Here is a 26,094-nt window from a genome sequence, read left to right as displayed (position 1 = left end):
ATTTGTTACTTCATAGTGTGATAGGCTAATGTTATGTTGTTATAATCCTTGTTTTTGTCTCCCCTGTTAATTTTAGGCTTTCTTTGAGATCCCTTTAAACAGGGTGTAAGCTGGCAGTTTCTTCAGACAGGATCCTCTGTGATTATACAAAAGCTCTCCTGATAGGATGGTGAAGTGTAGAGGGAGGGAACATTCTACACTCCAATGATTTGTTCTTAGTCTTTCAGAGTCTGAATGATCATTTCTCATCTCGTGTCAAAGACTAGGCAGGTCTGAAGTTGGGTATTTTCCTTCTTCCAGGTCATTTAGGTTTTGGTAAATATCCAGTTGATTATACTGTGGTAAAACAGTTTCCTCTGAGGGCAGTCCTTGTTAAAGAGAACAGATAAGTGTGAACATATTGGGACTTTTCTCTCATCTCCATTTACTTCCAGCTAAAGCACCTGGAAGTATAACTAATGATTGTGTAGCTTCCAGCCTCCCTTTTAAGCGTATGTGTCTGCCATTTAATTGCTGATTTGATGAGAACATTTTTGGTACAAATGAAGATAAAATAGATTAGATTCAAATACTACAAAAATTAAAATAAAGAAATTATTAAGTTCACCTTAGGTACTTAGGAATGACTGAGAATACAGCTATGCTGGACTTGAATTAATATCTTTTCATAGATGAAACTTCTAATTTATTCACACACTTACTTTTGAGACACTGAATCACCTAGAAGACTAATTAAAACAAAGACTGCTACTTACCCACTAAGTTTTCATTCAAGTAAATCTAGGGTGGGGCTTCAAAATTTGTCAGCAAGTTCTCAAGCAATGTAATATAATCATAATTTGAGAAATTCTGTCTTAATAAACCAAGCAGAATAGAAGAAATTACAGCTGAAAAGGTTTTTTGTTTTTTGCTTTTAAAATAAAATTTAAATTTGTTTTATTTTATATATAAAATGGTTGGCCTCCATGTATGCATGTGCACAATATGAACATCTGGTGCCTGTGGAAGAATAAGGCCCCAGGTCTGCTAGAACTGGAACCAGGAATGGCTATGAGCCACTGTGTAGGTGCTGGAAATGCAATCTGGCTCCTTTGCAAGAAACACAAATTCTCTTAACTGCTGACCCATTTCTCCAATCCCTGAAAAGTCTTTTAAAACAAGAGTTATCAGACAAACAAACAAACAAAAAACAGAAAAGTTCTATATCAGATAAGGTCTTAGAGCATAGGTGGCCAATTTTGTGAATCAAACACTTTAGTAACAACATTTTTTTTTCTTATTTTAATCCTTCATTCCTCACTTAGCAGATAAACTACCTCCTTCCTCATCTGCAACCACTCAGGTTTTCCTATGCCATCTTCAGACTTTGGCCAATATGAAATGTCCTCCACAGGTTCATGTGTTTGAACACTCGACCCTCAGGTGGTATTGTCTAGGGAGGTGGTAGAACTTACCGGAGGAAAAAGAAAGCTTCTTGGGACAGCAAGTGACAGGTATACTCTGGTCCAAGTTCTGCCTAACTTCTGTTTCCTGACTTGTACCACTTAACAAAGCTGCCTCTGCAAACCCCTCCCACTGGAACCCAGCTGTTTCAGCCATCATGCGTTCCTTCCCCCACCAGGAATGATGAACTATACCCTCCCAAACCAAGAACCAAAAGAAATTTGTTCCTTCCATAGGTTGTTCTGCTAGGTATTTTGTCACAAGAGAAAAACAATCAGTAAAGCATGATTTAGCAAGCTGCTTTAGTTTTGACCAAATTTATGCTAGGACCAAATCCTCCAATTCAGTGTTACTATAACTCCTAAATCCAATTTTATCTCTTGGAAGTAGGCTGGGACACAGAACAATCATCCCAGAACTACATTCTGTTGTATTCTTGTATGGAATGTTACCGACACCTGGTTTAGTCATTTGCTTAGTAATTTAACAAGATTTGTATTTTCTTTTGAGACCACAAAATCAAAGAGATCCACCTGCCTCTGCCTTCCAAGTGCTCAGATTAAAGGTGTGTGCCACCATGCTCAGCTTTAACAAAATTTTTGTGTTTCTGTGTGTACACATGCCATGACTATGAGGTACCCATGGAAACCAAAAGAAGTCATATCTCTTGGAACTGTAGCTACAAGCAATTGTGAGCCACTCATTCAATGTAGGTGCTGGAAACCAACCTTAGGTCCTCTATAAGAACAATAGATATTAACGGCTAAGCCACTTCTTCAGTCCCATTTACTCTGTAACTATAAGGAGGGGTTCAACTGCTCTCATTTAGGGCATATATTATTTTATAATCCAGATACAGTACAATAGTACTCATACTACTAAAATCCTTAATAAATAGTTACTTCAATTTCACTAATGAAATGTAAAAGAACCAGATGCTATAAATCCCTTGCCATGTAAAATGCACTGTCAGATTAATAACCTGTTTGGTGAGGAAAAAACAACATTAAATACATTGAATATACAGACATTAATACATGGGGAAATCTAAGTGTCCATGAGAATACCGCATACAAAAGCTAATCACTAGTATTTACCACTAGATGAAAAAAAAAGTTGGCTGGGCATGGTGGCACACACCTTTAATCCTAACACTCAGGAGGCAGAACTTTCAGCTCAAGGCCAGCCTGAGTTCCAAAACAGCAAAGATTATACAGAGAAACCAGCTTGAAAAAACAAGATAAAATTAAAAGGTACAGAAGGTGCTGTCATCAGATTCAAATTGCTACAGCATAGGAAGCAAGAAAAAAAAATTAAGATTAAGTATTTAATCATTCAGAACTTATACAATATGAGGTCAAAAAAAAGGCTAATGTGGACTAGAGTAACAAAAAAAAGAAGTTTCTAGTACAAATGCTATCATGTGTTAAGATGTAGGATCTGGAGACAGGGGTGGAAATTCTAGGACATCCATAATGAAAAACCATGGACAAAATCAGGACCACAACATACAAGGCTAAAAATACTGGCGAACATCAAAATTGGGTTGAACCAACCGTATGGGTGTTACATTGCTTGTAGGTCTTGTAAAACAAATGGAAATCTTTACACAGTATGGTAAAAAAGAAATTACTATAGAATTTTAGGAAGGAACCTATGAAAACTAACATTTGTAAAGCCTTATTTAGATAGCACTGTATAGTATAGTTTAGTGAGGGACAACCATGAAGAACCATGTATTAATTTTTCACCACTGACAAAATGATAGAATAACTTCAGTGAGGAAAGGTTTAATTTGGCTTATGGTTTCAGAAGCTTTAGTCTAGGATGGAAGGGAAGAAATGGCAGAATGAATAGAGCTGAAGCAAAGAAGTAACAAAGCTAGGCCCATTACATAGCAACCCACTCTTTTTTTTTTTTAAGATTTATTTATTTATTTATTTATTTATTTATTTATTTATTTATTTATTATATGTAAGTACACTGTAGCTGTCTTCAGACACTCCAGAAGAGGGAGTCAGATCTCGTTACGGATGGTTGTGAGCCACCATGTGGTTGCTGGGATTTGAACTCTGGACCTTCGGAAGAGCAGTCGGGTGCTCTTACCCACTGAGCCATCTCACCAGCCCCCCAACCCACTCTTAAGGTTCCATAATATCCCAAAACAATGCCCCCTCCACCTCACCCCCCACAGCTAGGGATCTAGTATTTAAACTTGTAAGACTATCTTACATCCTAATTCTAATATTCTGCTTCTGTTTCCTCCATTTACCCAGTTTCACAGCTATTTCATAATGAAAAATACATCTAGTCTAACTTCAAGAATCCTTATAATCTTAAGCCAGTTCAAAAGTCCATAGCCTCTTTTGTGACACAAGGCAGACACTTAGGTATGAGTTCAAGTCACAATCTACATATTTCAAATATCCAATGTCGAGCCGGGCGTGGTGGCGCACGCCTTTAATCCCAGCACTCGGGAGGCAGAGGCAGGCGGATTTCTGAGTTCGAGGCCAGCCTGGTCTACAAAGTGAGTGCCAGGACAGCCAGGGCTATACAGAGAAACCCTGTCTCAAAAACAAACAAACAAAAAAAAAAAAAAAAAAAAAAACAAATATCCAATGTCACAGAAATATACACGCGGGGCTGGTGAGATGGCTCAGTGGGTAAGAGCACCCGACTGCTCTTCCGAAGGTCCAGAGTTCAAATCCCAGCAACCACATGGTGGCTCACAACCATCCGTAACGAGATCTGGCGCCCTCTTCTGGAGTGTCTGAAGACAGCTACAGTGTACTTACATATAATAAATAAATAAATAAATAAATAAATAAAAGAAATATACACGCAACAAAAGGAAGAATGAGGACTAACAAGGAAAGACTGGACCAGAGCAAGATGGAAAACTGTTGGGCAAACATCAAAACTTACAGCTAACTGTCTGATATCAGGGCACATGGTGGCTCCTATAGCCCTGCTTTTTGTAGCACATGTGGCCAGTCTCTTGGGTTGACTACCCAGTATCTGCAGTTTCTTCAGCAGATATCCCATATTCCTGGTATTTATAACATTTTAGTTTCTGCTGCAAATCAGGCTTCATCTTCAAAGCTTCAAACACAGCTTACTAAGGAACAAAGAACAACTACCCAATGCCTGGCCTCACAGGACTCCCTTTGGGATCTTTGTACAAGCCTACTTTATTCTACCGCTGTGAAACAGTACCACATGGAAAAGTCTAAGTTCTGTTGTCAGCTTCAGATCTGGCCAGGCCTCCATTTAACACAGCTCAGTAACTTCTGATGCCTGAGTGGTTGTATTGGGATAAACACTTCCCTTTGGCATTTTAAAAAATCCCCAACAATATACTCTAGAAGCTGTATCTTCTTAGGCACCATTTATTTATTTAGATTACATGTTTAGGTGTAGGCATATGCACAGGTGCAGATATCTACAAAGTTTAGAAGAGGAAGTTAGATCTCCTGGAGCTTGAGGTACAGGCCACTGTGAACCTCCTGTTGATGGGAGGAACTGAACTCCAGCTAGGCCACTGCTCTGCAAGAGGAGTATGTTAACTGCTGAGTCATCTCTTAACCCCCCTTCAGTCCTTCCTCCCCGTACTCTAAAAGTTTTTCAAATACATTTTTAGTTTTGCTTACATCTCTGAGTCTTGGTTTGATGGAACCTCACCATCAAGCTATCTTTCTGTTTAGACAATACAAAGTACTCAGTTTCTCTAATGGCATTAATCTCTTTAAAAGTTAACAGTCACTGCATCTGTACGGCTCATCTCTAAATAAGATTATTTCCTTTCCTTGAAAAACTGTACATTTTCATATCCTGCTGCTTCACTTTCTACTTTTATTCACTATAAATCTGTGTAAATGCAATGAGCAAAACCCATGTTACAGCCTGATACTAATACTGTCTTGGAATTTCTTCCATAAAATACTGAATTCATTACTTCTGAATTCAGCCTGATACAATTTTTCAAGACATAGACAGAGTGCAGTTAGATTCATTTTGACAAAAAAAAAAAAAAAGGGGGGGGGGATGGAGAGATGGCTTAGCGGTTAAGAGCCATCCAACTGCTCTTCCAGAGGTCCTGAGTTCAATTCCCAGCAACCACATGGTGGCTCATGACCATCTGTAAAGGGATTTGATCCCTCTTCTGGTGTGTCTGAAGACAGCTACAGTGTACTTTCTACATATATTAAATAAATAAAATCTTTAAAGACAGCTTATAGTTCTCTATAGTTTCTCTAGCCCACAATTCTAAAACTGTTCCACATTTCTCCTGCAAACCAATTCTGAAGACCTATAAACCAAATGGTAAGGTTCATGACAGTAAAGACTCTAAGTATCAATTTCTGTATTACATTTCTCATGACTATCACAAAACAGTGCAGGGAGGAAAGGCTGTTTTGGTTTAGGATTTAGAAGTTTGCATTACATCATGGTACAGTTCATGGTAGTAGGAGTAGTTGGCTAGGACTACTCATATCCCGGCATTAGATAGGAAGCAGAGAATAAGGACTAAGGGAAGGGCAGCCTACAACCTGCAGTGACCAACCTCTGGGAGTCAAGCCCTATTTCCTAAAAGTTCCACAACCTCCAAACAGAACCACCAGCTGTTTGTGAACTTGACATCTACACAGGAGTCCAAGAGAGATATTTTGGGCTCAAATTATAACAAATAATATCTATTACTATTCTTAATAATACAGTTATAGGAGGTTGAAGCACTAAACTATGGTTTTGGCAGTGGAAATAGAAAAAAAAAAGAAGAAATTTAAGTTACACTACAAATTAGTCAGTTAGTTAAATGGTAAATATTGGACACAGGCATGGTCAGGAAAAATAATTAAAAACCAATTTGCTAAAAGATATAGTGGTATACACTATCAAAAGAAGTAGATAAACAGAAAACAAGGGCAAATTGAGGCCATAAGATAACAAGGCACAGAGAAAAGACTGCTGTTAAGCTTTTTGGGCTGGAGAGATGGCACTTATTACTCTTGTAGAAAACCTAGATTCCATTCCAAGCACCTATTGGTGGCTTGCAACTATCTATAATTCTAGTCCCTGGGGCTCTTACACCCTCTTTTCACCTTCATGGGCACCAGGCATGTATGCACATGGTTTCATTCATACATGCAGGCAAAGCATTCATACAGATAAAAATAAATACATCTAGAAACAAAAATAAAATGCTGTTTAAAGTAACAACTTGTACTTTGCCTAGTGCTCATCCATACCCATCCTTTTCTTCTCTGTTATTATGTTATACTTTTCTTCTACCTATGTAAATAAAAACTTAGGTAAGAGGGCTACAAATGGTTGGCATTACCATTTATATGTAGGAACTATATTCATTAATAAGTTTTCTCCCATACTATATCTTCCTCTACTGACCTACATTATTAGTGAGGTTCACTGTCATCACCAGCTCTAAATCTAATTCACGGCAGAGAGAATAAAGAAGTCACAGTAAGAATCTAATAAGTAGTTTGTTTAAATCTATAGTCTATCTATCTCTGGATTTTTTTTTTTTTTAAAGAAAAACTAAGGCCACTACCCTGAGCTTGGCAAATAAAAATACTTAATATCCTTGACTCCCTATTCATCTACTACTCATCGTATCATTACTTCATTAAATAAAATCTTACTTTTTTTTTTTTTTTTTTGGTTTTTCGAGACAGGGTTTCTCTGTATAGCCCTGGCTGTCCTGGAACTCACTTTGTAGACCAGGCTGGCCTCGAACTCAGAAATCCGCCTGCCTCTGCCTCCCGAGTGCTGGGATTAAAGGCGTGCGCCACCACGCCCGGCTAAAATCTTACTTTTATATATAAAATCCAAGTGGGTGAGGTTCTAAAGGTTGGAATTCTCCCCTATTAAATTTTAATTTTCCTATGCTTTGCAAGTGGAAACATTACAATAAATGTATACTGAGTTTCCCTTTCGTATACTGAAGATTATCCCTTGTCTTTCTTACTTCTTGGAAACTTTTATATGTAGAATGTGACAGAAAAATGCTGTTTACAAATAGCTTTTGCTTTAGAAAAAAATGGGATCATATATTTAATAATCTGTGATATTTTCTATCATAGATTCCCATATATGTATACCTTACACAGTACTAATGACTACAATTAGGGAAAAGACTCATTTGCATTAACTGAATCATTTTGTTGATATACATTTTCCAGGTTTCTAGAAACATAAATTTTACTTTAGGTAAGATGTCAGAAAAGCCTTAGGTAATTACAGTGCTACATTTCATATACCTATTCCAAAAATATAAGTTCTTGGCTTCTCTATATACAAATAACAAATTTCTGTTATATATTACTTAAGATTTCTGCAGTGATAGCTTTGCTTCATATATATTTAGTCTTTAAAATCCTTTAGACTTCACATATTAGAAAACAAGAATTTTCATTTAGTTAAAAAATTTTTAATCACTAAAATAGACATCTCAGTAAATCCAGTATAAATTATCAAGAAATATTAAATAGCACAACTCATAACAGGCTCATAAGTCAATAGTTCATGAGTTCTAGTGTGTATAAGCGAATAAAATAACAGAAACAAAGAAAATAAAAGGCCACTTATAGTAATCCTCTCTTCTTATTTTGACAATATGAAATAGGACAGCCATGGAAAGACAGGAAAAACCCCACAAACCCAAGCAAGTGCTCTTTATGCTAAGGTTTCTAGTGTGCCTGTTGGGGGATGGTATGGATATGTGTTCATGTATAGTGTGCATATGTGCATGCAGGTGTGCAAAAACATGAATGTGCTCATGTGAGGGACAGAATTTGACAGTGATTGTCTTCCTGAATCACTCACCACCTTTACTTGAGACAGGGTTTCTCAGTGAACCTGGAAATCACCAATCTGGATAGGGTGGCCACCCAGGGATCTCCAAGTATCAGCCTATCTCTGCAACTCCATTGCAAGGGTTACATGCACATGCAGCTGCACCCAGTTTTTATATGAACATTGAGAATACAAACTCCAGTCCTCATGCTTGCATGGCAGGCACTTTACTGACTGAACCATCATCCTAGCCCCATGCTCAGTTTTACACCTTAAAAACATAAAAGGCAACAACACATGAGCCCTACAGATGACCTTGCCCTCCAAGAAAAACAATCATGCCCGGCAGTGGCAAGCCGGGCGGTGGTGGCGCAAGCCTTTAATCCTAGCACTTGGGAGGCAGAGGCAAGCAGATTTCTGAGTTCAAGGCCAGCCTGGTCTACAAAGTGAGTTCCAGGATAGCCAAGGCTACACAGAGAAACCCTGTCTCAAAAAAACAAACAAACAAACAAACAAAAAAAAAAAGAAAGAAAGAAAGAAAAAGAATCATGATGCGTTATCAACAACAGAGCTCAAATTCCAAGAAAATTGTTTTCAGAAAGGAAAAAGGAAGCAAATATAAGGCATCTATAACATCATTTTGTATACCCATGTTTTGGACAGACATCACTAATCAGAATGCAAATTCAAATCAATTGGTTAGTCCTGTGCTGGGATGACTATAAATACACATTATCTAATCCATTGCTATCCAAACTTAAGGCAACAAAATTCAAGTAAAAAAAAATTTTTTTTCATAAGGCTATTTTGGAAAAGATAGGAAATTAACCCTATTGAACCCTTCTTTTTTTTTTTTTTAAATGTATTTATTCACTTTACATCCTGATTGCTTATGCTTATAGACAGGAGCCTATTGACTCTTTAACTTCCTAAATTTCAAGGCATAACAGACTGTAGTCTTCCACTATACAACCCCTCATCCTCTCAAGTCAGTATCACAAGTAGAGATTCAAACAGCAAGGAATATCAATATGTTTTCAGTTTAGTCTTAGAAGGAAATATAAAACCTCACCTTTATACAATTTTTGTTTTATATATATATATGTGTGTGTGTGTGTGTGTGTGTGTGTTTATATTTCCTCTTGTAAACAGGACAAGTGTAGCTAATAAAACAAAAAAGAGAAATGTTTATAGCCTCAAAAGCATTATTAAATCATGTATGAAGGTTTTAAAGTTGAGTGCTAACTATCTTAATCTCATAGTAGCAGTCAAGAGCATTAAAGCTCTAGTGTGTTGATCTTCATTTCATGATCCTGAGTAGGAAGATTCTTCCCTGATTGCTCATCTTTAATCTGACTTCTTAGAATCCTCCAGGAAGCAGAAGAAAAAAGAAATGCCCAGACAAACAGAAATTGAGGTAATGGATAAGAGTGTATGATTTTTGTTAGGGCTGTGGAACCATCTTACTGCCTTGTTCTTAAAAAGGCACTGTCACATTAATTCATTACATGTCTCCCCTAAATGAAGGAAATAATTGTGAAGCTCAACCCCACTAAAGTATTCTGAAACCAATATACAACTGTTTTGTTTACATTAACAATTTTATAAGATGGCATCACTACTGGCTCAAAGTACTTTGTTAGTACCATAGGAAGAGGTTTCTACATGAAATGCTCGTAGGTTTACGCAACTCTATTAAAAAAAAGCAACCAGTAGCTCATAGTCTCCGCAACAACTAGGATTATTCTACAACATAGCATTTACGTATATAATAAATCAACTCTTAGAACATTTTATATATTATACATTTTCAGTAAATATTTGCAAACTTAATTTCATGTAATAAAATACTTGCACATGGTATTAGTAAGAGAATGCTATCTTCAGATAGTTTTCCTGGGCTAACACCCAAGTAGACACTAACAAATCTTAATAACCTGTTGACTAAAAATGTTCTGTTGATGGCTTATGATAATTATATTAGTCTTTCACTGTGCTTATGGCAGGTTTTGTTTGTTTGTTTGTTTGTTTGTTTCGAGACAGGGTTTCTCTGTATAGCCCTGGCTGTTCTGGAACTCACTTTGTAGACCAGGCTGGCCTCGAACTCAGAAATCTGTCTGCCTCTGCCTCCCAAGTGCTGGGATTAATGCTGTCAATATTAATCTAGTAGCAGACTCAGAATTTAAAAGCTAAAAGAACTTGCAAGATCATTCAGTATAACCCTCTACTTTATAAATGAGAAAATGAAGTTGTGCTTTTTGCAGAATCCATACTTTGACTGTGTCTTTTCTTTCCATAGTAAGTCCCCAACTGAACATAAGAGGTGTCACTGTGCATTTTCCACCTAAGGTTAACATTAAGGCAAATGAGCATTCCTTAAATGCCAGTGCTTATTTAGCACAGCACTTTCGTGCACAGTAGATATTCAATGGAGCACAATTCTTTTCTGAAGTGTCCAAATTTTAGTAAGTTACATTGTTTAATATTTGTTTTCAAAAATTTAGGTAAAAGAGACTTGATGTAATTTTAATCAAAGCACACTTTTCATGATAAATAAGATACTTCTGTCCTTTCCACCAGCTCATTTCCCAACTAAATTTCTAAAATAAGTAATGAGACAGAAGCCAAATCAGTTTGCAAATACCAGCATTCAAGACATCTTCCAGGTGGGAGAACTAACTGACCAATTATTTAAACACATACATATATCATTAGTTAAGCTAAATAGAACCAGAAATTTGACAGGCTTGAAATTGCTTAATTTACATTTTTGGATGACACGGAAGGCAATTTCTTTCTGGAATCAGATCCACTTAGTACTGGGACATAAACATCACATCTGGTCTCAGTACACCAAGCAAAAGCAAACCAAGTCTTTTCTGTGCTCACTATAGAAGACTACCTGATTTCAGGGTAGGTGGCATTTAACCAACTAAACTAAAATATGCTAGACCAAAAAAAAAAAAAAAAAAAAAAAAAAAAAACCCAAAGATATGAGCTATTTAACAAGACATGTTTTCCACTACATTTGGATGAATTACAATTATTTCTTACAGCACTAATAAACCGCATGGCTCAACAACAAAACTGAACTACTGAGTTCTATGGCAGAAGACAGAAAACAAGACTAATATGATATTATTATGTAAATGTTATAGAGTATTGTACTCTACTCATTGTACTAAATTGGAAATGAGATTAATCATTTACTATTGAGGTATTTATTGCCATAACAATAAGACAACAAAACAAAATTGAGTATAAATAATAATCTAGAACATATCCAAAATAATTCTTAGATTACAATCCCAAATATAAAATATACCAGATCAGAAATCAATGAAGACAAGGAACTCTTGACCCTCTGACACTGCCCCCTGGTTGGCTAATGAATTAGAAACTCCACAGCTTCCCAGTCATTCAGTTTCTTAACACAAAAGGGGTAGAATAATGAATGTCTTACTGTTTAAAGACACAAGGTCTTACCTGAAAGTAATGCCATTAGAATTGAAATTTTCTGTGTATTACATTATAATATTTTCTATAATTAAGTATTAGGGCTTCTTTTTTACTTTTTTAGGGAAAAGTGTATTGTCTAGATTACAATCAAATAGCAAATATAAGCCACTCCCACCCATGTACATTTCTTCCTTCAGACCTTCCTTCCTTTTAATGTGGTACCAAGTATCTGGGGATAACCTAGAGCCTTATACAAGCTAAATAAGTGCTCTACCCCTGAGCTACATTTTTTTTTTTTTGGAGACAGGGTCTCTTTATAGCTCTGGTTGGCCTTGAAATTACAGGGATTCACCTTCAGTGTCCCAAGTGCTGGGAGTAAAGGTGTAACCACTACATACAAGAAGACAGAAGAGATCTTATATATAGTTTTATATTCTTTTTTTTTTTTTAAGTTTCAATTCTATAATGGTTTCAAGTAAAACATCTTTAAAAGAAAAAGAAAAGAAGCCAAGTGTGGTGGTACATGCCTTTAATCCTAGCACTAGACAGGCAGAGGCAGGAGGATCTCTGTGAGTTCAAATCCAGCCTGATCTACATAGCAAGCTCTAATACAGCCAGAACTACATAGAGGGACCCTGTCTCAAAAAACAAATGGAGGTGGGTAGTAAAACTTTTTGTTACTTAAACTAAATAGAAATTTGCATACACACACACATATAATTTTTTTCAAACATGAAGTCACTGAGAAGGGAAAATATAAGTAACCAAAAAAGAAATGCAATATAAATGAAAGATGCTCACACTTAAGTTGGCAATAGCTTTTGTTTTAGCTATCAGTATGAGTCTTCTTTAAAAAAAAAAAAGAAAGAAAGAGAGAGAGAGAGATTGATTGATTGATTTAGGTAACCAGGTATCATGGAACACAATTCCGAGGGCTTGAGAGGCTGAGGCAGGAAGATTATGAATCCAAGTTAGCAGAGTCACAGATCAAAACTTGCTTAAAAACAAAAAAAAAAAAACAAAAGAAAAACTATGTTTCTACTATTTTAATATTCTCTTCCTTTCTCCCGTTTAGAAAAAAAAAATCTTCAATTTATATTATTTATAAAATATAAATAACATTCTCATAGAATTAAATCACCTCTACAAATAAAAATCCTTTCAAGTGAGACACGCAAGTAATTTAGACTCGTCTATGGAACAGGAAGGAGTAAGGTCAAGAAACACACAGACAACAATAGGCAGAGAGGTTTGTTAACCTAGGCTTAATTAGAAGATATTCACAAACACATAAATACAAACATAACACTATCAAGTCAGCCGTATATTTTCTAGAATTTCTTTAATATTATTTCCAGGTCTTGAGAAATTGTTAATCTCATTAAATACTATGAGATTTAATGTTGAATACTCATTCATTTTTTAGCGATGTATTTAATGCTCAAAATTGCAATGAAATACTTTTATCAGATAGTGTTTAATAAATGGAATAAATTAATTGTGAGCCAAGATAATAAATAACTCATTGTCCAGCTGGAGGCCTACATCACATACTATATTTATAATTGTAGAGCAGGACAAGTACAGACTTGTTTGTGATCTGCAGGCCCAGGAATTTAGACTCTATGATCACCCTAAATGCAAAATCCAGTTGAGAATTTTTAAATGCCTCATTTCTCTTGAATCTCATTTTAACTCTTAATAATCAATGATATTGAAGGATAACACAAAAGCAATACAAAACTGACAATCTTTCAAAACATTACCAGTTGATTTTTTTTAAAAAGTGGGAAAGTATTACCTAAAAAATACAAAACATAATACATACAGAATTGTAGCTATTAAATTATTAATATTATATTATTGTATATTATATTATATTATACAATATTATATTATTGTATCTATTAAAACCAGTTCTGTGTTTTTTAAAAATACTACTTTTGAAATGGTGGTATATGCCCTTAAATTCTGAACTTGGAAAGCAGAAAGGCAGACAGGACTTCTGAGTCTGAGGCCTGCCAGAGTTACATAGTAAGCCCTGGACTCAAAAAAAAAAAAAAAAAGTAGCAATGGAACTTTCACTTTTTAACATGTGCATTTTATGTAGTTTCTTGATGAATAATATGAATCTGTTCTTGTGGAGGAGTTACAAGTCTATATTAAATATGGCCATTAATGTTTATTATCCACTATGGTTGTTTATCCTAAAGTTTTAAATATAAAAGATAAAAATAATTTCTGCAAACAGAATTACTAAAGTTGGAAATGAAATGCTAGTATGTCAGTATAATCTGAAGGCAGAGAACAGCACATTTTGATATGAAGGTGTGTATTTGCACTGAGCTCCACTCTCTCTACTTCAGGATTTTTTTCATGTTGCAAGTCTGCCCATTTAAGTTGTCACGGATGTGTAAATACCATTACCACTGAAGGAATTAAATGATGAGTTCATAAAAATAAATAAGTAAAAAGGCACTCCACAATCATCATTATGCAAACATTATCCTTGGTATTCCATATAACTACTCTTTCTGTGAAATTATACAGTAAAGTTTCTTCTCTTTTATTGTTTTCACAATAAAATAGACTTACTAACTCAACCATTAAGATTTACCTTTCTTAAAAGATTTGGGTCCTGTAACAGAGATGTCCCTCATTAGAGTGTTAAAAAGAGTGAACTGTTTACTTCAATTCAATTTCAGGGACCCTAAGTTACATTATGCAGAGATAAACAAAGCATCTGGCTTTGTGGAACCCAACACAGTAAGCACAAAATTAATCCTATCTTTAAATTACAGATTTTAAAACAGGAAAAAGGTACGCATTGAATGAAGGTATTGCTTCGTCTCCCCATCTCCATAAACACACACACACACACACACACACACACACACGTGCATAAAATTATCTCACATATCTGACTTACTCAAGTTGCCACATAACTATTGTCAAAGCCTTAAAAAAATCCTTTTAAAATAATCGTTTCATATTAAAATTAAAAATAAAACCAAGACATTAAACTGTCAACTACTGCACAGTATTAACGAGAAAAGCCTGCACTGACCCACTTCCTATTAGCATGACATGGAAGCATGCTAAGAAAACAATGAGAATTACTATCTAACAACTTTTAATTTTGTATTTAAAATTGGCTACTGTCTTGAAATGTTCAAATGCTATACATTCAATGCCAGTTGCTTTATGATACATTAGTTTTCAAATTGCAAGTTTTGTTATTTTAGTAGTCATAGTCACTGGTGAACCTGCTAGATTCAGGCTCAAAAGAAATCAAGGCTATTTTTTTCACATCATACTTAATTCTATTTTAAAATTGCTATTAAAAGCAATCTTAGACCAAATTCCATATATTCCTTTCCATTTTAAAAATAGTGCTATGCTTTAAAAAAAGGTCAGTTAATAAAGAATCCTACAAAACAAGCCAAGTTCACATTTAAAGAACACTTGCAATGGTTCTGATAGGAGATAGACTTGACTCTGTGTATATATTAATATTGTTATCAGTCTCTAAGAGTTCAATTAGCATTGAAATATCCCAAATTCCCATACAAGAAAATACAGGACTAGTGTTCCATCTAGACTCTTTTTAATAATTACACAAAATAGCAAGAGCTTTTTTACATTTAAAAAAATTTCACTTTACCTTGTAAATTTCTACGTTAAAATAAAATACTTTGTGCTAAAGAAGCATTTCCTTTATAGTCAATACAAAGAATAAATTCCCTAGAAGGGAAATTCGGTGTGAGAATAAAGGAGGCAAAACCTACCAGAAACAGCAGCTAAGCCAACTGAATGAAAAAGACATGTTAGGTTTTTGTGCTGCATATTAATGCAATGTCTTGTTTGGTCAAAATTCACAATACACTTCTTCCTCCTCCTATGACTACAAAAGGAGTCAACACATTTTTACATTACAAGTTTCCAATTCATGCCACTATCATGCAATGACTTAATCTTGACCCATATTTCCCTTACTGTATATGGAAAAATGCACAAATAACTTGTTTATCTGCTTACAATTGAGGAGAGGGAAGCATGGTGTGTGTGTGTGTGTGTGTGTGTGTCTAAGGAGACCAGGGGTGGGTGCAACCTTCCCCCCTCCAGAGGTGGCACAGCCATGCACCCGGCTCTGGAAACCCACCTTCAATGAATGCATTAGCCTCCCCTTCGGATGCTGCCGCCGCCGCCGCCCCCCATCCCCTTTGCAGCAGCAATGTGCCTAGGCTGTTCTACCCCAGCGATGGAGGATCCTCTTACCAGATGGAGTTCTTGATCTTGTGTTGCAGAGCGTTGGCCTCTGTCCCTGGCAGCCCGGGCACAAGGGCTGGCAGAGCAACCCCGGGGTTGGGGGCGCTGAGGGGAAGCTGCTGAGGGGCATCGAGCTGCTGTGGTGGCGGCTGTTGTTGTTCCTCTGCCATCGCTGCTGGAGGGGAGGGAGGGAAGATGGGGGCGCGGGGAAGGGTGAGGGAAGAGACGCGGAGGGGAGGACGACGAGGGGAGGAGGAGGGGGAGGGGAGGAAGAGGAGGAGGAGGGGGAGGAAGAGGAGGAGGAGGAAGGAAGCTGGATAAGCTAGGCCTATACCCCAGGGCTCGAGTGAGTCGCTTTCTCCGGCCGCCTGAGGGACATCCCCGGGGAGACCGCGCGGCTCCTCGCGGCTCTCGTCACGGTTCCTCTCCCGGTTCTCCTCGCGGTTCTCGTCACGGTTCCTCTCCCGGTTCTCCTTACGGCCCCGCGCGTCACCGCGGCAGAGGCATGGCGGCGCCCCTCAGCCCCCCGTCAGCGGCCGGGGCTGGGGGGCGTCTGAAGAACGAGGTCCGTGGTCGAGCGCCCCCTCGGCCCCAAATCCAACCCGACGGGTCTCTCGGGGGGCCTGCCTCCCCGGCCGCCCTCCCCCGGGGGCCTGGCGCCTCCGAGCTCCCCCACGCCGCTCGCTCCCTCGCTCGCTCGCTCGCTCCCGGCCCCGCCGCCGCCGCGGCCACTGCTGCCCTGCCAGCCCGGAGCAGCCCAGCGCGCGCAGCCGCACTGCGGCCCGGCGCAGACGGCACAACACCTACCGCGCGGCCGGGGGGCGTGGACGCGCGTGTGCGGGCGCGGCGCGGGGGCCGCAGGGGGGCGCGGAGCGCGCGGGGCGGAGCGGAGCGGCCGCGGGCCGCGGGCCCAGGAAGCCGCGGCGGGGGCCCCGAGGGAGCGGTCGGGTGGCTGCGGCGGCCGCGGGGGTGGGGGTGAACGGCGTGTTGGGGGCGGGGAGCGGGCTCGCGTGACGGCGGCAGGGAGTGGACCTGTGCCACCGTGCGGCGTGGAAGGGAGAATTGATCGCTTCCTAGTGTGTAAGGTGAAACGAATCTACACGCCCTCCCGCCCCACTACACGCTCGCGAGCGTTTCCCCTCTACTAGTCAGGACTGCTTCCTCTCTCAGCCACCGGACTGGGCTGGAGCAGGTGAGAGCTTTTCGACGAGCTAGCGCCGCGAGCCGACTCGGTCTGGTCGCAAAAAGGCAAGTGACGAGCTGGTGGAAGTGCTCCTCGGTCGGGCATTCAAAGCCCTCCAAATCTGGCCCCACTTTAGCTGTCCAATCACAGCCGCCTCCATCCCCCCTGCAAGAACTCCCAGCTCCAATCAGTGAAGTCTCCATGCCATCCTCAGCGCGCAGCAGATTCATTCTTCCTTGGTGCCTTTGCCCATGCTGCTCCCCACCCCACCCCCTGTGCCAGGAGTGCCCTCCCTGCTCTACACTCCCAATTCAGCCCAGGCTCAGAGACACACAGCTCGCTCAAGTCGCGGCTTGTCAGGGTCCCTGGCAGCCAAGGCCCCTCCTGTTTCTCAAAAGGAACACATGTAATACAACATGGAGGCGCAAGCTTCAGCCAAGAGCTCTTCCTTCTCAGCCATCTAAACTCACACCAGCCAGAGACTGCCCACCATTCGCCCTCTTCCCATTCATAGACAGCTTTGCTGGCTGAGAGTGAGACTCCCTGCCTCCAACAGGGAAGAGCAGAAGAATTAGCTTTTCTAGGTGGGGCTGGTCAGGAAGGCTAAGCGCCTGGGTGTAGAAGACAGCAGCCAAAGCCTCTGGCACCAGATGGAACAGCTGCACAGCTCGCACTGACCTTTCTCAGTGCCTGTGGCTGTAATGAGCCTCCCAGCCCTTAACTTCTCTGACAGTGTTTCTATCAGACTTGACCCTGTCAGATTTTCTGGCCACTTTCCTGGATGGACTTTGAGCTAGGAGGCCCTGCCACCTTTCAGACTTCTAGTGGGTGGTGAATCTGATTGGCTTGGATTGCGTGGTCTTTTGAGTGCTCTGTTCCCTGCCTTGGCCTGAAACTCTCTTGCTTTGTCCATATGGCCTCAGGCCTGGTTCACACAGACTGGAAGCCCATACTCTGAATGTTTGCACCTGGATGGGTGGAGGGAAGGACACCCTTGCAAAATACAGTTTCCTCATGGGGATCCAGACTGTGTTCCAGAATGCATATTTATAATTCTGTATTCACAGGGAAGATGATATAAAAAGACAATGGGAAAAGTGGCCCAGACCCCTTTTTCTAATTTTTTTTTTTTTTTTTTTTACCTGAAGAGTGATGGCCTCACATTGCCACATCCTGAGGGGGAGAATCAACAAAGAAAGGTAACTAGGACCTGCTAAAGACCTTAAGAAAAGGAAGTTGAGAACCGAGATGTCTTTAAAATAACTTCACTACCGGTGTCACACAGGCTGGCTTCCCGAGTGCAACTTTTCAGTTTTTAATAGGTTCCATAAAGAGCCACGCATCCCACAGCTACCGCTAGAGGGCTCAGCAGAGTTACAGCCCCGATTTGCCCTCTAGCGGCGATTCTGAAAAGAGTGCGTTTACGCAGACTTGGGGCCTTCGGGGACTGGCAGTATGGCAGTTGGAGCAGACATCTGGAAGCATTAGGTTCAACCAGCCATGAGAGGGTTTTCATATAGCAACAGACTGAAGACATCCTCTTGCCAGAATGAGACACCCTTTCAGGAAAAGAAAGATCATTGCTCACACTTAACATCTGAGAGGTAAATTTGGGCTTTGTTACAGTTTTCATAGGAGACTGAATTTAAATAAACTATGCTTTAAAGAAACTTGAAAAAAAAATGGTAAAGTTACCTAAAGCCTTGGGTAGGGATTCAGGGCAAACCCAGAGAGTAAAGGCCAACTTAGAATGAGGGTGGCTCATTTTCTCAGTTTCAGTTCACCCCCATGGGAGTGAATAGAAAACATTTTAGTGAATATGAATTTTTAAGATAGCATTGGTTATGAGCACATCCCAGTCACGGAAAGTGTAAACTTCCCCTCGAGGGTGTGTATGACAATGGGAAAAAAACAGTCTGAGGAATGCCAATAGAGCTGGGAAGGAAAACTCTGGTTTTACAGTCAGAGACAGCGTGGAGAGTGACCTGTAACCCACTGGAGTGGTCTAACAAGAGAATTGACAAAGTGGCTGTGGATACCTCCGAAGCAGACTAATGTGTGCTAGTAGTCCTGGGACATAATTCATGGCTCGTAGGTGTTTAGTAAATAACATTTAAATTCAGTTATTAACTTTTTTCTAGTATTTTCTTTTAAAGATTTACTTATTTTATTTTATGTGCATTGTGGTGTTTTGCCTGCATGTATGCCTGTGTGAGGGTGTCGAATGCCCTGGACCTGAGTTACAGACAGTTGTAAGCTTCCATATGGGTTCTGGGAATTGAACCCAGGTCCTCTGGAAGAACAGACACTGCTCTCAACCACTAAGTCATCTCTCCAGCCCCCTTTCTATTAATCTTATGTATGAAAACTTCATTTCCCTTATAAAACTTTCCAGATATTTACACTACATATAATATATGTATATATGTATGTATGTATAAATGAATTATGATACATTATACATTTATCTCTAAGGATTTGTGAGATAAAACTCACATAATTTACAAAGTATGAGGAAAATTAATACCACATAATATTACTGGATGCAGAAAATATAAATAAGGCATAGGCCCAACTCAAAGTAGTTTATATTTTGTGAAGTAGAGTAAGATTAACATATTGAAGTATTTGAGATGAATTCCAAAATATATTTTGTTTTTGTTTCTTTTCTGTTGCTATGATGAGACACTATGACCAAGGTAACATAAAATAAGCATTTAATTGGGCTTATGATTTCAGAGGGTTAGAGTTCATGATGGCAGAGAGAAGGCATGGCAGTCGGAATGGGTGAGAACTCATATCTCAAATCATAGTACAGGGCAGAGAGGCACACTGTGTGGCACTCCTCTTCCAACAAAGTCACAGGTTCTAATACTTCCCAGTTTCACCAACTAAGGATTAAGTCCTCAAACACATGAGCCTATAGGGGGGTAGTCTTGTTTAAATCACCACAATAATGTCTATTAATGGTAGAGATAGATGGGAGAGATCGGTCTGTAAAAGTTAGAACTGTTTAGAGAAGGCCTCTTGGCTGGCCTTTGAATAGGGTATCCTTGAAAAGAATAGGAGACAGAACCCGGGTGTGCTGCCTAGTTTTATGTTGACTTGAATCAAACTATAGTCATCTGAGAAGAGGGAATCTCAACTGAGAAAATGCCTCTAGAAGACTGGGCTGTAGGCAAGCCTGTGCTGCATTCTCTTAATTAGTGCTTTATTGGAGAGGGTCCAGCCCATTGTGGGTGGTGACACCCCTGGGCTGATGATCCTCAATTTTATAAGAAAGCTGGCTGAGCCAGGTGGTGGTGGTGGTACTCAGCTTGAACCCCAGCACTTGAGAGGCAGAGGCACGTGGATCTCTGTGAGTTTGAGACCAGCCTGGTTTACAGAGCAAGTTCCAGGACATCCCAGGCAACACAGAGATACCCTGTCTCAAAAAACAAACAACAACATCAAATCATACTGAATAAGCCATGAAGAACACGCCAGTAAGCAATGTCCTCCATGGCCTCTGCCTCAGCTTCTGCTTCCAGGTCCCTACTCTGACTTCCTTCAGTGGTAGCCTACAATGTAGAAGTGTAAGCCAAATAAAACTCTTTCCTCCCAACTTCCTTTTGGTCAGGATGTTTCATTATCATGATCATCAACATCATCATCATAATAACGCTGACTAAGAAACTGGTACCAGGATCATGGGATATTGCTGTGACAGACCTGAAAGGATCATGGGATATTGCTGTGACAGACCTGAAAGGATCATGGGATATTGCTGTGACAGACCTGAAAGGATCATGGGATATTGCTGTGACAGACCTGAAAGGATCATGGGATATTGCTGTGACAGACCTGGCCGTGTTGTTTTGGCGAGGATTTTGTGGAAAGGGTTTGTAACTTTGGGCTAAGAAGTCACTGAGTGTCGAGAGTTCAGTGAGCTGTTCTGTAGGGCTTTTGAGGGTCTGAATGCTGAGAGCAGTGCAGATAATGAAGTCCTGGCTCGTGAAGCTTCAGAGGGAAGCAAATGCTCTACCAGGCCATTTGTATGAAGAGTCTGTGGTGCCTGATCAGCTGCAAATGAAAAAACCAGCTCTGACAAGAGAGCAGAGCCACTAAAGTAGAACCTGTGGGGCTTTTTGAGACAATGATGCTGGGCAACTGGGGCCGAAGTATCTACTGTGATTAAGAAGAGACCGTCTTTTAACCACTGAGCCATCTTTCCAGCAGCTGTACATGCACCTAGAGCTCACACACTTAAATAAATAAATAAATCTTGAAGGAGAAGGAGGAAGAAGAGGAGAAATCAGCATGGCGGAGGTGAAGTCTTCTGGGAAGGGATTCCTCATGGTCAGCACACAGAAGCGTCTTCCAGAGGTGGCCAAGGTTGTACCTTGTGCTGGCATCTGAAATTGGTCACCCAGGTTATGCTGGTTTTAAACACATGAAGGTCTAAAGAACAGTTGAGTCTTGGTAGTGTGTGGCGGGGTCAGGGTCCCAGAAAAAGAGCCCTGGAAAGGCTATTGGTGAAAGTGCTTCCAATTACTGCAAGAGACCCCAGAACTTTGGAGATGTCAGTACTATGAGATGACCACCAAGAACAGCAGCAGCGGTGGAATGGAGCTGGTCAGAGCCTAGAAGACAAGCTGTGTGTGAGGGTAGAACCAGAGAAGTGATGCTGACCCTGTGGAGATGCTCAGATCATTAGTAAATCCCAGATGTTGGATATTGGGTTATTTACACAGTTGGAGTCCGGCTTTGCTTTGCTTTGACTGTGACTGTGCCCTGGTTCTTTCCTCTTGAGATAAGAAAGCATCTAACTTATTTTTTTTTTTTAATAGGAGCCCATAGTTGAGAGCTTTTGAATTTTAAAAGAAATTGAATTTTAAAAGTGTTTAAATTTGTAACACTTGTAAAACTTTTTCGGTTTGAGATGTTTTACTATTAGCCTGTGGTGGTGGCTCACACCTTTAGCCTCAGCACTCAGGCAGAGGCAGGTGGTTCTCTGTGAGTTCGAGGCCAGCCTGGTCCACAGAGTGAGTTGCAGGACAGCCAGAGCTACACAGAGAAACCCTGTCTTGAAAAAACAAAAGCAAACAAACAAAAAAGAAAATGCTTTATATTGTGATGTTGATATTAATGAACAATTGTTGGGATAAACAAGAAAGGAAAGGTTGTGGTTTAACAGTGAAGTGTTTGTATGTCAAATTCACAGGGGTCAACTATGCTGGTTAGTTTATTATGTCAACTCGACACGACAAGCTATAGTCACCTGAGAGGAAGGAACCTCAATTGAGAAAAGGCTTCCATAAGAACTATCTGTAGGCAAGCCTGTAAGGCATTTTATTAACTAGTGATTGATGTGGGAAAGGCCAATCCATTGTGGGTAATAGTACCCCCTTGGGCTGGTGATCCTGGGTGCTATAAGAAGACAGGCTGAGCTGAGCGTGGTGGTGCACGCCTTTAATCCCAGCACTTGGGAGGCAGAGGCAGGCAGATTTCTGAGTTCGAGGCCAGCCTGGTCTACAGAGTGAGTTCCAGGACAGCCAGGGCTATACAGAGAAACCCTGTCTCGAACCCTCCCCTTCCCCCCAAAAAAGAAGGCAGGCTGAACAAGCCATGACAAGGAGCCAGAATGCGACTTCCCTTCGTGGCCTCTGCCTTAGCTTCTGCTTCCAGGTTCCTGCCCTGGCTGTTTTCAATGGTGCAATATGATGTAGAAGTGTAACCCAAATAAACCCTTTCCTCCCCAGCTTGCTTTTGGTCATGGTGTTTTATTACAGCAATAGCAACCCTGACTAAGACACTGGGGGAAGATGATCATTGGAAGAACAATGTGATGAAAGAATAATACAAAGTTCTGGGTGATCTGTGGCCAATCCTTAACAGGATGTAAGAGAGGGGGAAGGTGGTGGGGACTCTCTGGTGTTTGCTTTTTAGGTGACTTGACTATGTGGTTTTTTGTTTGTTTGTTTGTTTGTTTCAGATTTTTTTTTACTAGTTTTATTTTTTAATTGGATATTTTATTTATTTACATTTCAAATGTTATACCCTTTCCTGGTTTTCCCTCTGCATCTCCCTGTTACTATGAGAGTGCTCCTCCACCCACCTACCCACTCCCACCTCACTGCCCTAGCATTCCTCTACACTGGGACATAGAGCCTTCACAGGACCAAGGGCCTCCCCTCCCATTGATGCCTGATAAGGTCCCTTCAGCTCCTTCAGTCCTTCCCCTAACTCCTCCATTGGGGTCCTGTGCTCAGTCCAATGGTTGGCTGCGATGTTTCAAATTTCTTAAAGGCATAACTTTTAAATTCAGTCTCCTATGAAGACTCTTGCCAGTCTACGTTACAAAATACTGTTATATTACTAATTATGATTGTTCTGTCATAGATGATAAGGCCCAAAATTGGTTTCATCATTGATAAATATTAAGTGCCATAAACAATGGTGGCTTAGCACAGAAATGATAAAAGTTCTATCCCATTCTTTTTCTTTTCACCTTACACATCCTCTTTCCCTTTCCTGTAACATCCTCTGCCTTCTTCAACCCCACTGTTTCCCTCCAGGAGCTTAAAGGAGAACGTGATGAGCCCCTCCATGTCATCTAGAAGAGCCAAGAAAGAAGGCCTCCTGTACGCTTTATCCCTTCCTTGCCCAATTTTTGATATTTTAATTTTAGAAACTAATGAGTATGTCTTTCAAATTTCATGTAGTCCCAAAGAGTGCCATGTTAAATTCTACTGCTGTAATATAATACACAGTCTTACCTTTCTTTGTATTAAGAGAGGGGAAATGTGGGGAGTGGGAAGTGGGAAGAAAATAAAATATGAAACAAGATTACAGAAGACACAACTTGCAGAGTTTAAAGCTAAGTGAACAGGAGCAAATTTGGACAGATGTCCTAAATGTCTTATATACTAAGAAGTCCAGTGTGAAAATGTGAGTTCTGTTAGAACACACACATTTTATTCTTCAATTAAAACAATGGTCTGTTAAGGGCAAGGTAGCTGACCTGTTCAAATACTGAATAAGGCTATTAATGCTATCTGGCTATGAGACCCTATCTAAGCAATCACTATTTTCAAGTTTACTTACCTTTAAGGATTAATGGGAGAAAGTTCACATAATGTACTTAGCTGTTCAAATGAAAGGTATTAAAATGAATGTCAAATACTACTTGGATTTCACTTAGAAAACATTGCCAGTTCGGTAGAGCATACATGTTCATGTTGACCTGAAATTATATGAAGGAGGGTTCAATATAATATCAACTGTCAGAATCTTAAAGGAAGAGTTTACTTTTACTTGTGGCCAAAAAGGTCCCAAGTAGCAATCCAACACTTCAGAAACTCAGGCCAAGCTGCAGCTATGAACAGAAGCAAGTAAAGTGAAAGCATATTTACCTAATTCTAAAGTTACAATGAAAAGACCTTAAGAGTCAGTCCTCCATACCGTGAGGAAGTCAGTGCAGGTGTAGGCTGAACTAGAGAGAACCTAGCCAATAAGCCACAAATTATTTCAGCTCAAGGAACTTTCAAGTACGTGCAGTATACAAATCAATATTCTGGGACCTTCAAAACATTAAACTCAAGTGTCGAAAAGGACACTGTTCTTACCTTCAAGAGAACATGAACATACATATTATTTCTTTTCTGTTTTTTTTTTTTTTGGGGGGGGGGGTGAGGACAGTGTTTCTTTGTGAGCTCTGGCTGTCCTGGAACTTGCTCTGTAGATCAGGCTGGCCTCAAACTCATAATCTGCCTGCTTCTGCCTCCCAAGTGCAGAGATTAAAGGCATGCGCCACCACTACTGGGCCCATATATATTTCTCTTAAAGTGAGACAAACATATAAGCCTCTTCAACTTCTCAGAAGTGTCTATTCTTTCTTTTGTGGTCTGCCTTTTCAAATTCACTGTACAAGAGTCTACCAGAAAACAGCTCATGGGACTGAGCACACACATACATTATACTACTTTATATTTCAACATAGTAATTTGTATAAGAGGTTGGTCCAAAAAAGAAAAGGTTAGAAATGAACTAGCAAATTGATTCCTTTCTTATAGAATATGACCATGATAATGAGAAAGGGTACTTGAAAAGACACTTGGTAGTAAAACCAATAGCTGAAAGATACACAGAAGAGGGCCTCCTTCTGAAACCATTAGCCAACAGTAACCAGCAGAGCCAGAGAATAAGCAGGAACTGTGAGAGGACAAGCTGAAAGGGCTTATGGGAGATAAGATAGTTGCTTAGTGATAGTAGAAGCTTGATGGGATTACAGTCATTTTTAGATGCACTGAAGTAAGAAGGGCACAAATGCGAAAAAAGAGGTCAATAGTCTGGCCCTGGGGATCCAATCACGCAGGCGATCTCATACACTGGAAACACTACGGAATGAGAAGTTCACTTGGATCCTATGTTGGCTCATTTTCATTTCAATTTGATTACATGTGAGGAGAGTAAAGAGAGATTACAGGGGCTGGCGAGACGGCTCAGTAGTTAAGAGTGCGGACTGCGCCGGGCGTGGTGGCGCAAGCCTTTAATCCCAGCACTCGGGAGGCAGAGGCAGGCAGATTTCTGAGTTTGAGGCCAGCCTGGTCTACAAAGTGAGTTCCAGGACAGCCAGAGAGCTACACAGAGAAACCCTGTTTCGAAAAAACAAAACAAAACAAAACAAAAAAAAGAGTGCCGACTGCTCTTCCAGAGGTCCTGAGTTCAATTCCCAGCAACCACATGGTGACTCACAACCATCTGTAAAATGAAATCTGATGCCCTCTCCTGGAGTGTCTGAAGATAGCTACAGTGTACTTACATATAATAATAAATCTTGTTTAAGGAGAGAGAGAGAGAGAGAGAGAGAGAGAGAGATTGATTGATTGCAGGGTGTTCTGAAGGCTCCACACCCTTCAAGGTCTTATTTTGCAAGTTAGTATGAG

At 40.0% G+C, this 26,094-nt stretch overlaps 1 protein-coding gene across 2 annotated transcripts in view; it reads right to left on the bottom strand.

The window, feature by feature from the left end:
• Rfx7 (regulatory factor X7) overlaps positions 1-16,855 on the bottom strand; it is a 92,769-nt gene extending 75,914 nt beyond the window's left edge. Inside the window, exons 1-2 of one of the 2 annotated variants that reach the window (XM_029481237.2) lie at positions 16,319-16,855; positions 15,994-16,159 (exon numbers count right to left, since the gene is read on the bottom strand). In XM_029481237.2, the coding sequence (XP_029337097.1) occupies positions 15,994-16,154 (161 nt within the window). In that variant the 5' untranslated portion in view covers positions 16,155-16,159; positions 16,319-16,855. The remainder of the gene's footprint in view (positions 1-15,993; positions 16,160-16,318) is intronic. The other variant, XM_021172436.3, reaches the window with a different exon arrangement.
• Between the last annotated feature and the right edge of the window lie 9,239 nt (positions 16,856-26,094).

Source organism: Mus caroli, unplaced genomic scaffold, assembly GCF_978045245.1.
Source record: "Mus caroli unplaced genomic scaffold, Mus_caroli_1 scaffold_11, whole genome shotgun sequence".
NCBI lineage: Eukaryota > Metazoa > Chordata > Mammalia > Rodentia > Muridae > Mus > Mus caroli.
Note: the sequence above shows the minus strand (reverse complement) of the source record. Positions and strands in the feature narration are given on the sequence as shown.